Below are 13,461 nucleotides of genomic sequence, written 5' to 3'. Positions count from 1 at the left end.
CCCTGGAGTAACATCTAGAGGTTCAAAGGAAAATAAAATGTGACGAGACTGAATTCATCAACTAATTCAACCACATGTTAACACTTTTAACAAGCTCAAAACATTTCTGATTTATCTCAAATGTAATTTAAGTTACTTATCAAAATGATATGATTATGCTTATTGTTAAATCCTAAATATTCTTGGAAGAAATTTTTTAAAAATATAATAGTATAATAAGAATAGAACAAATAATTGAACACTGAGGTAACATATAAAAATTATACAATTAAAATATGTCAAAAGGAAGGTAAGCAAAGAAAGAAAGTGAATGCACATATCCTGTTACTACTCTTGAAAGTTTCCTTTCCCTAAATCTTCCTTGGGAATTCAGGGATTTAATTAACACAGATTTTCCAAATGCAATGCTATAAATTTTTTCCTAAACATCATACCTATTCTCAAAACCTATCTTTATCTAGAACTTAACAAAACAAGTAGAAAAAGTAATATTTATTAACGAGGCCAGACAGGCAAAAACTCATTTCTTACTGAAGTAGGAACAATGTTTTCAAAGCTTACTAATTAAAGAAACTCTCTGAATACAAACTACTACTTTGCTATCAGCTTCAATTACATCTAACAGATATACCAGGATAATTAAGAATATAAAGTCAGCTTAATAAAAAAATAAACCAATAAATAATATCACATATTATTTACACAATCCAATATAGGCATGAAGAAGTTAGAATACCACGGAAATTTCATATATAAATAAGGTAATGGACAAAGAATTTATGAACTTTTGTCAATCTTTTGAAGAAAAAATGAATAATGCTAACAGAAAGCTTATTAACTGGGATGGAAAACACTTTGGAAATATTCTCTGTCTCAAGAGAAGGCCTACAGGCAAGATTAAGATGATCTGATTTATTTACACAATCATAAAAAGAGCATACCACATATAAGTCCTTCTGTACTATGCACGAAAGGAATGGTACAAAAATGTACCACAGGGCTTGGGCCTCACCTAGTATGTGGTATAAGAAAATAGGTTAAAAAATGGATAGAGGGCTTCCCTGGTGGCACAGTGGTTGAGAGTCCGCCTGCCGATGCAGGGACACGGGTTCGTGCCCCGGTCCGGGAAGATCCCACATGCCACGGAGTGGCTGGGCCCGTGAGCCATGGCCGCTGAGCCTGAGCGTCTGGAGCCTGTGCTCCGCAACGGGAGAGGCCACAACAGTGAGAGGCCTGCGTACCACAAAAAAAAAAAAAAAAAAAAAAAAAATGGATAGAAGTCAACACAGTAGTTGACTTCTGCTTGATCAATGGATTTCGGTCTAAACAAAAGACAACGACAAGGCTGTGGATGGAGGAGGACTGCTCACTGCTGTTTTTTGTTAGTGGAATGACAGACCTGAAGCAAGCTGGCAGGCTTGCAGTGGTGGAGAGGCCATGGCAGTGAGAGATGGCACAAGGTCCTGAAGAGGCTGGGGGCAGGGAGCTAAACTGAGAATACTGCTGAAAGAATTAGCTTCTGAAAGAAGAGGGTATCTTCATCTTTGACTGAAGGAAAGGAATTAAGATAAACATTGGCTTTTTTCTATGAGAGAAAAGGTGTATCGTGTGGTTCAGAGAGAGAAGCGGCATGTAGGGAAGCAAAATCTGCACCCCAAAAGGTGTCTCTCTGGCATAAGGATCATTTTAGGCTGATTGTTTTTAAGAAACAGAAGACTCGTAAGTCTTTCTTTTTAGCACCACCCCCACCTCACCCCTTAACTGCCTAAAAGAATTCAGATGAAGGGCCTGGTCCAGGCAGAGCACTATCACCAGAGACAGCTACAAAGAGTATATTGGCTGAGTGTGGTAGACGGAACCCGCAAGACCTGGAGACCAAAGGCCTCTCTGGGTCCCCTCTGTTTACCAAACATCTGCTTTCCATCTCCTTGTGAATTGCCTTCCTCCCGCCTGAAGTCCCAAGCTCCTACCCGCTTCTCCTTCTCTTAGATGGAATATAAGCCTCAATTGCCCAACCTGTCCTGGGGTCTCATTATTCTTACCGGGTTCCCACATACACGTAATTAAATTCTGTTTTCTCCTGTTAATCTGTCTCATGTAAATCTAATTCTTAGACCAGCCAGAAGATCCTAGAAAGGGTTAAGGAAAAATTTTTCCCTCCCCCAAAGCATGAAAAGTCTGGAAGAGTTTTGAAGTCATCTCTATGGGAGATGGCAAAGGTGCTAACTTCGAAAAGTGTAATAAAATGTCAAAACTTAAATGCTACTTTAAGTATCCAAAAGTTTATAGAGACACCTAGAAAAAGTATGCCATATATGAATATTTAGTGGAAACTACCTTCCATATGGAGAATATATTTAAATAGACTAATTGATGGAACTTAATAAAATCATGAATTTTTAAGCAAGAGAAATAATTAAGTTAATTCATGAAAAGATGTATATCTGACTCTCCTCCAGCAACTGAACATTTTGACTCAAGTTCATAAAATGACTCCTTTGAGGCATGAGTCCCTAAAACCACATATTTGGATCCTTTGCAAACGCAACGAATCCATGTAATAAACTCTTTATATTTCACTATTTCACAAAATACCCATTTTCTTAAAGGACCACAAATACGAATTTCAGTAAAACAAAGATAAACTCTGATACAAAGTGTAAAAGGAAACTCTGATACTTGATAAAAAGCTGGACAATCCAAAATACGAAATCAGAAACAAAAAACATAGTTTAGAAACACTGTTTATGAAAGCTCACTGCATAAAGAAATTCATACAACTTGAAGTATATATATGCAGAAAGGTGAATGTTTTCATTTATTTATTTGAAACACTCAGTTTATACACACAGAATACTTTTGCAAAAGAAAGACATTTTAAAGCACTTTACTTTACCCTTGTTCCCTTTGGCATTGCTGTTTCATCAACCAACAGGCAAAGAATATTACAAGCCACCAAGAGGACCGAAATGGACTACAACACAAAAAGTAAGTCATCAGTTCTGAATTTCAATTTTGTCAATACACATAACGTTAAAATCTAAGTAACCAACCAAATGTATGCTTCAGAATAGAGGAAAAGCAGTCAAGACCAAAACTCTACATATAAACCTGAAGTAATGAGACTATAAAAAACTCCAGAATAAATTCGTAAAAATTCTGCAAAGTACTATGATCTCAAAGCTTAAGAAAAAAGCTATTAATATAGATCCACTTATTAACCGATTTTACCAATTGGAACCCACAACTCCACATGTTTAAAAAATGGTTAAAATGTTATCAGAACTAATTTAATAATATAATTTTCAGATCTTATCACAGAGTTTGATCAGGGTATCTGCAACACCTTGTCTCTTCTTAATTTTCAACTGAAACAAAGAATGAATTTCCTGCTTCTATGAGGAAATAGATAATCTTGAGGACTTTTCAAAATTACCATTGATTTCATTTTTTGCTCTATTGAGTTTTTACAAATAAAAGCGTAGACAGATTTTAATCCTGTTGATAGAAAACCAGTTTACCTGAAACCATTTAGCTGAGGGAGTTGCCATACACAAATGCTAAATAAAAAATAATCTGCTTTATTTAACTAGGCAAATAAATTCTTACTGTCTCAATAAGAAGGAGAACCATAACAGCAGGATACACCAAGTTTCTTTCCCATGCTGAAGCCTTTTTGCGCCTCTCTATTAGAAGGAAAAACAAAATATAATAAAAGTTTCAGTAATTTCCAAAACTTCTCCCCAGATTCACATTTTCATTCCCTACTAATACAACCAGTACGTATTATTCTTACATAAATTATCTTTTCCTAAAAACATAAATTATTTTTAATTTTCCTCCACACACTATAAAAATCAGAATTTTAAAATCAGTTTGCTACATTAAACAGCTCAATCCTGTGATGCTCAAATTTTAGCAATGTAAAGACGTTTCAATTATTGATGAAACATATTGTGGATATACAGCTTACTCTAAAAATACAGTAATATTTGTATTTCTTTTTTAAATTTACATATTATTATAATGATAGATTTACACACTGATAGAGATCTGGAAATATCAGGTAACATGAGTTAAGAATCCCCTCTAATCCCACATCCTAAAGGCAAACACTTCCAGTTTCCTAAAGGCTGGAAGCAAATCTCTGTTTCTAGTGACAAAGGTCTACTTTGTAACATACCAATCCTTATGTCATGAACAACTGGAAAAGATGGATCAAACTTAAATTTTTAAAAAGAAATGTGTATGAAGATGTCAGAGAGCTACCATAATAATGGAAATTGAAGTCATTCTAGCTTTTTCTGTAGATTCCAAAGGGATTTTTAAATAACTGATTATGATTTCTGCAAATAAAGTAGTTTACTTATTTTCCAAAAAAAAAAGGAGGGAAAATAAAGAAAAAGATTTAAGAGTAAAAAGGTCTAGCATATGTATAACTGGAGTCTGAGGAAATAAAAGAGAATGAGCAGATGCAATATTTGATGAGATGATGGCCAACAATTTCCCAAGTGGATGAAAGACATTAAGCCACACACTCATGAAGTGCCACAGATCTCAAGAAGGATAAATACAAAGAAATAAGACATTAAAAGGTAAGAATAACAGAAGATTACTTATCAGAAATAATACAAGTGAAAAGATAGTGGAGTGATATTTTGGAACATCATCATCTTTGAAAAGTCATTTTGTACACATACAAAACAACAACAACATAAAGTGAACAAATACGTGCTCATCCTCTCTCCAAACTAAAAGACATTCTTTATTAACGGCTTTGGACAGACTGAAAGCTTGTAACATAGAGATTTCACAATTTTAAAAAATATTCCAGACTACAGTAAAGTCTTTAATAAGAAACCAAGACCAATACATAAGTCAAGGAAAAAAATGTACAATACCTAATTTTGTCTTAAGAGTCTTTACATTGTCAAGTTCTTGTTCCAACTCCGTTATATTGTGTTCCACTGATGAAGACAGTCCTATCAAAAGCAAAAACATTTCAGAAACATAACAACAGAACCCCAGAACAGGCAGCCCTCACATTTAATGAAAATATAAAAAACACACTGCAAATCCAGATCACTAATAATGAAAACAAGGGCTGCTGTGACTCACAGAAAAGTACATCCATTTCTTTACTCCTTAAAACTTCCAAGTTCTTGCTGATTAAACACTACATGTTTCCCAGAAAATTTCTGACTCTGGTAAAATTCTCACTTGATCTATTATTAATTTTTCATTAATTACAAAAGCATCATGTGCTTATTATAAAAAGTGAAAGAAAATCAAGATCTCCTCCTCTTCATCCCACCTCCCTAACGCAACAACTGTCAAAAGCTTGGGTGAGGTTTTATTCACCTTCATGTACATACTCATAACATACATACAAATCATACTCATGATTTTTACTATGTATTTTATAAGAATGGGTCAAATCAGACATTATTTCACCACTTGCTTTCCTAGTTAATGATATGTCCACACTGACAGTCTCAACTTCTTAACAGCTGAATAATAATTCCAGAATATGGATGTCCTTCAGTTTTATTCAGAATTATTCCGTTTATGAATATTCAGGTTTTCCTCAATTTTTTGCCACTACAAACATTTTTCTATGAACATCCAGTACTTTCTGGTTCTATTATTTTTGTAGGACAGAGTCTCAAAATTCAGACTGCCGAGTCAAAGGATATGAGCATTTAGAGTTTTAAGAGATATTTAAAAGTTACTTCCCCCCCCAAATATTGTGATATATTGTAATAAGTTATTATAATAATTTACATTTCTATGAACACTTTATTATAAAATATGCTTGATGTCAGATGATTTCGCCCAACTGTAGGCTAACGTAAGTGCTCTGAGCACCCACTTAAGGTGGGCCAGGCTAAGCTGTGTTTGGTAGGTTAGATATTTTCAACTTATAATGGGTTTACCAGGACGTAACCCATCGTAAGTCAAGGAAGATCTGTGTTTTCCAATCTCTTCCCCAGCAGTGGATGTTGTAACTCTTGAATTTTTGCCAATATGATGGGTAAAAAATATTTTCCCATTGTTACTTTAACATGTACACCTTATTCATATTTTCTGCTTGATTCTTTAGTGGTTTGTATATGTCCATACTCTTTCTATTTTATCTGCTAAATTCTGAAATGGACAAATTTAAATCCTCCACTACAACTGTACTTTGACTGAATAGTTTTTTCTCCGTTTTTAAGAATTTTTTCATTATGCGTTTGTATTTGATAAGTTTTGGGGGCTCCTCTAAGACTGTAACATGTTCCTTATGAATCACACCTTTTATCATTGCATCATGACCCTCTGTGTCTTTAATGCTTTTCTTTACATTCATTCCCCCCCCTTTCATATATCATTGTATTGGTAATTTTGGTTAGAGCAATATTCAATGCCTACATTATTACAATATAACTTCTGCCGCTTACCCATGTATGAACTATGATTAGCTTTCCTTTCTTCCATAACATTCTTCTTCCCACACCCAGAATTAATCTTTTTTTTTACATTTGCTTAGTTTTTTATGCATTTACTACTAGTTCGAAGCTAAACCTTCCTCCCAAATGTCTTTATTTCCTCCAGAAGCTTACAAAGAAAAGGTGAATGGGAGGCAATTTTTTTGAAACTATACAAGTCTGAATATGAAAGTTTGGTTAAACATAAATTATTTTTTTATATTTAAAAACTATAAATGAGGAATGAAAAGGCGTGTGGTTTACAGGGACTTAAACCCTCATCTTCCATAGCTGTCAGGTAACAGTTAACTTAATGCTGTAAAATCAAGAAATAGCAGGGGAACCTTTTTATTTAGTGTTTACGAGTTTATTATTCTTTATTAGTTAGTTCAAAATTAATTACCCTTCAGAATCGTGAAATCACTGCTCCACCGCCCCCCAGCTTCCAGTGTCAGCTCTGAGAAGTCTGAAGCTCTTCTTCCTCCTGGGCCTGAGTGTGAACTGCTTCTCATTCTCCCTGAGAGAACGTGTCAGCCTTTATCCCAGTGTCGGTGAGTCACTCTCATGTTCCATGTTGGGCACTGAGTGAGCACTTTCAATCTCCAAGTTCTTGTCCTTTAGAGCTGAGAAATTTTCTTGATGTTGTCATTTCCTCCATCCTGTTTTCTCTCCTCTCCCCACTTGGAATTCTATTAGTTGGATGTTAGATCTCCTGAAATGTTCCTCTACTATTCTTAACTCTTCCCTATGGTTGTCATTGTTGACCTATTTTCTTTAACTTCCAATCTTTTAGATACATTATCATTTCTAAATTTCAAGAGGCCCTTTCTGTTCACTAGCTATTCCATTTTTAATGGAATCCTGGCCCTTCTCATGGATGCAATCTCAGTCTCTCCCAGGATACTGATGATAGGTTTTACTTTTTTCTTATCCTGTGCATATTCTGTCTCCCCTTAGTGTTCTTTATTGTTTGTTTGTTTGTTTTGGCCCCTACTTTCCCATGAGAGGTTTTTCTCTTAAGTATGATAAGGCTTAGTCATCTGTTCATATTTAAGAAGGAAGCACTAAAAATGATCATTTGAAACTCTAAGATTGCATGGGTGGCAGCTGACAAGACTTCCTGTTGGGTAATCCAGCTGGGTTTTTCATGGACACCCAACTGCTAGCAGGGTGTGAGACTGTCCTCCTGGGTAGACCAGATTCCCCAGATAAGACTCTCTGATCTCCTTCTTGGGGTATTAAAGTTTGGCTGTCCAGGTAATGGGAGATGGGAGCTCACACATTTAGTCTGTAAGCACTCATCCCATCCTCCCCTCCCTCAATCTGTGCCCAGGCCACAGTCTCACTTTCTCTGGAGAATTACCCTCCCTCTACTGCTGAGGTGGGGAAGAGGCAGTGGTCTGGTACCCTGGATGGAGGGGAAAGAGGTGGGGATCAAATCGTTTCATAAGCAGGCTTTTCATCAATCCTCCTTATCTTAACTTGTTCCACTTTATCCCCACTTCCATAGGTGTCTGGTAGCACCACCTTGGGGGACTTTAGGGGATTCTGGAATATAAATCAAGCACAGATGGCTTAGGATTCAGCTTTCTTGGGTCTGCTAAATTAGTTACTTCTAAAATTCTCTCAGGTCTGCTAAATTTCAAAAATTTTTTATGGTTTTCTCCTCTCAAGTGTTCCTTCTTTTAGGTTTATGCTTCTCTGACCCTCAGTGTTCTCATCTGTGAAATGGAGGGGTATTATTAGGAGGCTTTCTGCTGAGTCAGAAAACTCAACTCAAAGTACCTTAAAAAATAAAATAATTTCATGTAATTGGAAGTTTACACACAGAGTGGGCTTCAAAGTGGGTTTTCCAGCAGCTCAACAGTGACATCCAGGGACTGAATCCTGCCATCCCCAAGTTCGTCTGTTATGAAGACTGGTGCTTTCTTCTTTCATGTAATTTCATAATTTCTGTTTATTTTATTTTGTTCATTATTTCTTCTTTTCCTAGCAAGTGGAATTTCTATTTATTCTTTCACCCATGTTAATTTGACACTTCAGTGGTTACTTTCTCATTCTTAACACACATACTTAGACTTAATGTTTTTTTCAACCTAACCCCACAGGGAAACCTTACTAGGTAACTTACTCCACACCAAGGTGAAGCTTTCACAACACTTTTTTAAAACCATTCTCTCACTGCTTTCCATTCACCCCTCCTAAGTCCTGGACTGTGCTGAGACTGTTTTAAAAATATTTAGTTTGAGATTATTACTAAAGTTTTCCAGTGATATGGAAGCCACCATATCCTTAATGACTAGAATAGTACCTAGTTACTAAATATACAGCTATAAAATGAATAAATAAATGAATGTCTTTTTGTGCCCTAATAGATATATGACATCTTTGGAAATATATGAGTTTTTAATTGCAATCTTCCCTGCCCCCCTAAGACTACTAAGATTATTTAATAATCCTTAACAGGTTATAAAAGGGAAGTTTGATGTTGGTCTCTCTCTCCTATGTAAGTAATTTTTCTATGTGAAAGCCTGTAAATCTTTTTTATTATTATCATCATTATTCTTGGAATTCGTGAATCATATAACTCTGGATCTGTTTATTTCCTGCTTACTAATCTTGCCTATGACTCTGTGACCTTTTTAATGTACACTCAAGTCTTTCCTCAGCTCACTGACAAGTTCTTCTATTATTTATTTACTTTTTTCTACTTGTTCTTTTTTCTTCTCCTAGATGTCTATTACTTAGACTAGGTATATTAGCTCTGTAGTCCATGTCTATTATTTCATTAGTGATTTCCTTCTCTTTGTTCTTTTGTCCTGTGACATGAAATAGTTCTTCCACTTGATTCTACCAGATGATTAATTCAATTTTCAGAAGGACTGTATTATTTTTCTATTGCTACTGTAACAAATCACCACAAACTTAGTGGCTTAAAGCAATACAAATGTATTATCTTACAGTTCTGGAGGTCAGAAGTCTAAAATCAAGGTGTCAGCAGGACTGTGTTCCTTCTGGGGACTCCAGGGGAGAATCTGCTTGTCTTCTCCAGCTTCTGGAGGCTGCCAGCACTCCTCGGCTCATGGTCCCTTTTTCACATCACTCCACCCTCTGCTTCCACGGCCACATTTCCTTCTCTGACCCTCCTGCCTCATCTTTCACTTATAACAATGCTGTGGGACTTCCCTGGTGGCAGAGTGGTTAAGAATCCGCCTGCCAATGAAGGGGACACGGGTTCGAGCCCTGATGCAAGATCCCGCGGAGCCGCAGAGCAACTAAGCCCATACGCCACAACTATTGAGCCTGCACTCTAGAGCCTGCAAGCCACAACTACGGAGCGCGCGAGCCACAACTACTGAGCCTGGTGCCACAACTACTGAAGCCCACGCGCCTAGAGCCCGTGCTCCGCAACAAGAGAAGCCACCACAATGAGAAGCCCGTGCACCACAACAAAGAGTAGCCCCCACTCTCCGCAACTAGAGAAAGCCCACACGCGGCAATGAAGACCCAACACAGTCATAAATTAATTAATTAATTATTTTTAAAAAAACAATGTTGTGATGACACCGGGCCTGTCAGATCACCTAGGATAATCTTGAGACCCCCCCTTGCTTAATCACACTGCAAAGTCCCTTTTGCCATGTAAGGGGTCATGTTTACAGGCTCTTGGGGTTAGGACTTGGGTACCTTCATGCGACACTATTCTGTCTACCACAAGGACTATCACATCTTTTGTCTACTGAATTTTTAATGTTTTTCCCACATTCTAGGCAATCCTTTTTCTACTCTAATTATATCTCTTTGAAAATTGGTATTTACTTTTGGGGGCTAATTACAAATTCTTATTTGTCTCTCCCATTAGTTAACTTCAGTTGGAATCACACTTTCTAGCTATTCATCTTGGCCTTCGTCACTCAGTCCTAAGCGAATGGTAACTTTTCTGTATCTGCCGCTATTCTTCCCTTCACACCTACTCAGCGCACACAGTCGCTCAAACAGTGACAAACCATCTGGAGGGCCCAGTAATTTTTGTTCTTGGGGAGTACGGATGAACTGACCAGAAATATTGACTCAGGAGAAAGACAACTCAGTGCTCTGGCATCTCTCAAGATACAAACAGTGCTCCTTTCTCAAAGGGAGAAATACTGAAGGGAGGATTCAGGCCAACAACCCAAGGCAGCAGGGTACAAATGCACTAAGCCCTCTTGTGGAATCACAAAACTTCAGTCTTACCCCAGGTTTCTAAAAAAGGTAAGTATTCCCCACTGCATTTCCTTTCTCACTTCCGTCCATCGCTAAAGAGAGAGAAATCCAATATTCTCTCTTTTGGAGAACCTGAGGTCTTGCAAGCACTGAAATGTTATACACTATTTCCAGAGCTCATGAGTTTCATCATTTTACTTGCCAGTATATAGTTTATAAAAGAACAGGGGTAAAGATAGTATAGATGTATTCAGGTAGTGTGACCCAAAACTACCAAACTTTGACTACAAATTTAGCAGCCAAAACAAAAAGAGAAACATTTAAGTTACAGAATTAATGGATATTTCTGTATAACAGAGATTTACAGTAAGATGGCATAGCATTATAAGATTTTCAAGTATCTTTGAATATAATAGTCTTAGAGATAAGTATATTTTACTTTTTATCTCATTTCTTTACAAATTATACGGTATGTATCTGTAGTTAATGCTCATTTAACTTCTATATCTGATAAATTACAAATACAATTCCAAACTACATTTCATTCCCTATACTTGTGAAGAAAAGCATTATTCCAGTAACCAGTTCACTGTTAGAAAAAATAATCTGATGAATATTCAGAATTTTGAAAGGGAATCAGAGTAGACAGTATTCCTGCTGCCAATGTAAAATTAAGTGAAAAGACATAAATGCCTACTTTGTGGGTGTGATGTCTACAAAGCTCAATACAGATGTCTAGACTAATCAATGTTTTCAAAGGAAAATAACTAAAGTGATATTTCTCTAACACTGTGTGTTTATTTTTTGGTGACACAATGCTAGGCACACAATGCGTAGTTAATAAACACTGACTGAGTTGCATACTAAAATCAAGAATACATTCTTATTGTCCTCAAAGAAATTACGCCTTTTTTAAATGACTAGATTCATCTGGAATAACACAATTTTCAAAGACACCACCATCCTTTACTGTATATCTCACTACCTAAGTGAGAAAAGTAAGCTTGTTTGGGCGGAATATTCCATTATAAATGACTGGAAGGAAATGACGGCTCTTGTAAGGAATCATGATACACTGCAAAGAATTCTGGAATGTTACACAAATTTAAGCGGCAGCGACAAAATGATCAAAATATCCTAAAGAACTGTATTATCATTACTTTACTTCAAAATGAATCTAAAATATTCAATGTCAGCATTGTCTAGTCAATAAGTCAAATTGGTAGACAAAACCTGTTTGGACTAGTCATGAAAAATAAAAAGGGATTCGCCAAGAAAACCACAAAGCAGCTCATTTAAGGTCAATTTAACGGTATTATTCTGTTTTCCTTCCAGCCTCAACATAAGACTTCACTACCTCAAAGGAAATTGTAAGAGTATCTATTTGCATTCCCCCTAGGTGACTGGCAGTTCACCACCAATTAGTTCAAAATTACACTGTTACTAGCATGCAATAAAAACAACACCTTTCATCTTTCTTACACAGGTAAGAATACCTTCAGAGCCAATAACTTTGATCAAATGAGTATTTTTGATCCTGCCCCACCCATCTCTTTGGATTCAGGAAAACTAATAGCTGAAGGCAACTTTTCCCAGCTTTATTCTTAAACTGAAAAACTAGTGTGGTATTGAAAATATTTTGCTTGCAAGATAACATAATTTCCCAAAGTCCAGCACTTCTTCAATAATTAAGCTGTCCTTATACCTTTTCTTTTTTTTTTTAGATATTTATTTATTTATATTTGGCTGTGTGGGGTCTTCTTTGCTGCACGCGGGCTTTCTCTAGCTGCAGTGAGCAGGGGCTACTTCTTCGTTGCACTGTGCAGGCTTCTCACTGCGGTGGCTTCTCTTGTTGTAGAGCACGGGCTCTAGAGCGCAGGCTCAGTAGTTGTGGTGCACGGGCTTAGTTGCTCCGCAGCATGTGGGATTTTTCCAGACCAGGGCTCGAAACCATGTCCCCTGCATTGGGCAGGTGTATTCTTAACCACTGCGCCACCAGGGAAGCCCACACCTTTTCTTAATACGTAAGAGAGCCTTAACTGACATGCATTCATATGTTAAAGGACAGACACTAATTATTTAATATAAAATATATAATGTTGTATTTTTAAAAACAAACATAAATCTCCAACTGGGTTTGTAAACAATTCAAAGAATATGAAGCAATAAAACAATCTCCCTAAACAATTCAGGACCATAAACAATTCAGTGTCCTAAACTTAGTCCCATAATGAATACTACTTGGAAATAGATACCTCTAGTATAAACATTATTTTTTCATTTAACCTTTAAATTTAGCATATAGCCAAAAGAAAGCTGATTAGAAAATCTGTTATCTAAGTAACTCTTTAAAATTTTCATTATACTTAGTACTTTAAATTGACCAAAGTTATTTCTATCACCAAGAATGTAAAGTCACTCAAGTACTTTTAATTATTTCTAGTCACTTAGACAAACAAGTTAGTTGTTAAAGCCCAAGACTCCTAATAATTCATAGAATGAACAGTCTCCATCCCCTAAGCAAACACCAATTACTGTACACCATAAAGCCACTGATAATTAGACAGACCCCAGAAAGCTTTTGAAAACTGAAGCCTGGCCATGAACTCTCTAAAGCATCTATTTGGGCATGAACAAATACTACTACTATCTACAGAGGAGATAGACAACTCACATACTCAAAAACTCTATTTCTATTCCATTTGCAGTGCTAACATTTGTTAAAATAATAGTTTCTATTTACTTCTAACACATCCACAAAAATATGGCTAATTATAGAACCAAGTAA

General features: G+C 36.3%; 1 protein-coding gene across 5 annotated transcripts in view; it reads right to left on the bottom strand.

Moving 5' to 3' along the window:
• Nucleotides 1-13,461, bottom strand: part of LMBR1 (limb development membrane protein 1) — a 140,443-nt gene that overhangs the window by 34,430 nt on the left and 92,552 nt on the right. For 4 of the 5 annotated variants that reach the window (XM_060156274.1, XM_060156277.1, XM_060156275.1 and 1 more), the window contains 3 exons: nt 4,902-4,982; nt 3,610-3,686; nt 2,897-2,974 (listed from right to left, as the gene is read on the bottom strand). In XM_060156274.1, coding sequence (XP_060012257.1) covers nt 2,897-2,974; nt 3,610-3,686; nt 4,902-4,982 — 236 coding nt within the window. The remainder of the gene's footprint in view (nt 1-2,896; nt 2,975-3,609; nt 3,687-4,901; nt 4,983-13,461) is intronic. The other variant, XM_060156276.1, reaches the window with a different exon arrangement.

The sequence above is a fragment of the Lagenorhynchus albirostris genome, chromosome 8, assembly GCF_949774975.1.
Source record: "Lagenorhynchus albirostris chromosome 8, mLagAlb1.1, whole genome shotgun sequence".
NCBI classification, from domain to species: domain Eukaryota; kingdom Metazoa; phylum Chordata; class Mammalia; order Artiodactyla; family Delphinidae; genus Lagenorhynchus; species Lagenorhynchus albirostris.
This window is presented reverse-complemented; position numbering and strand designations above follow the sequence as displayed.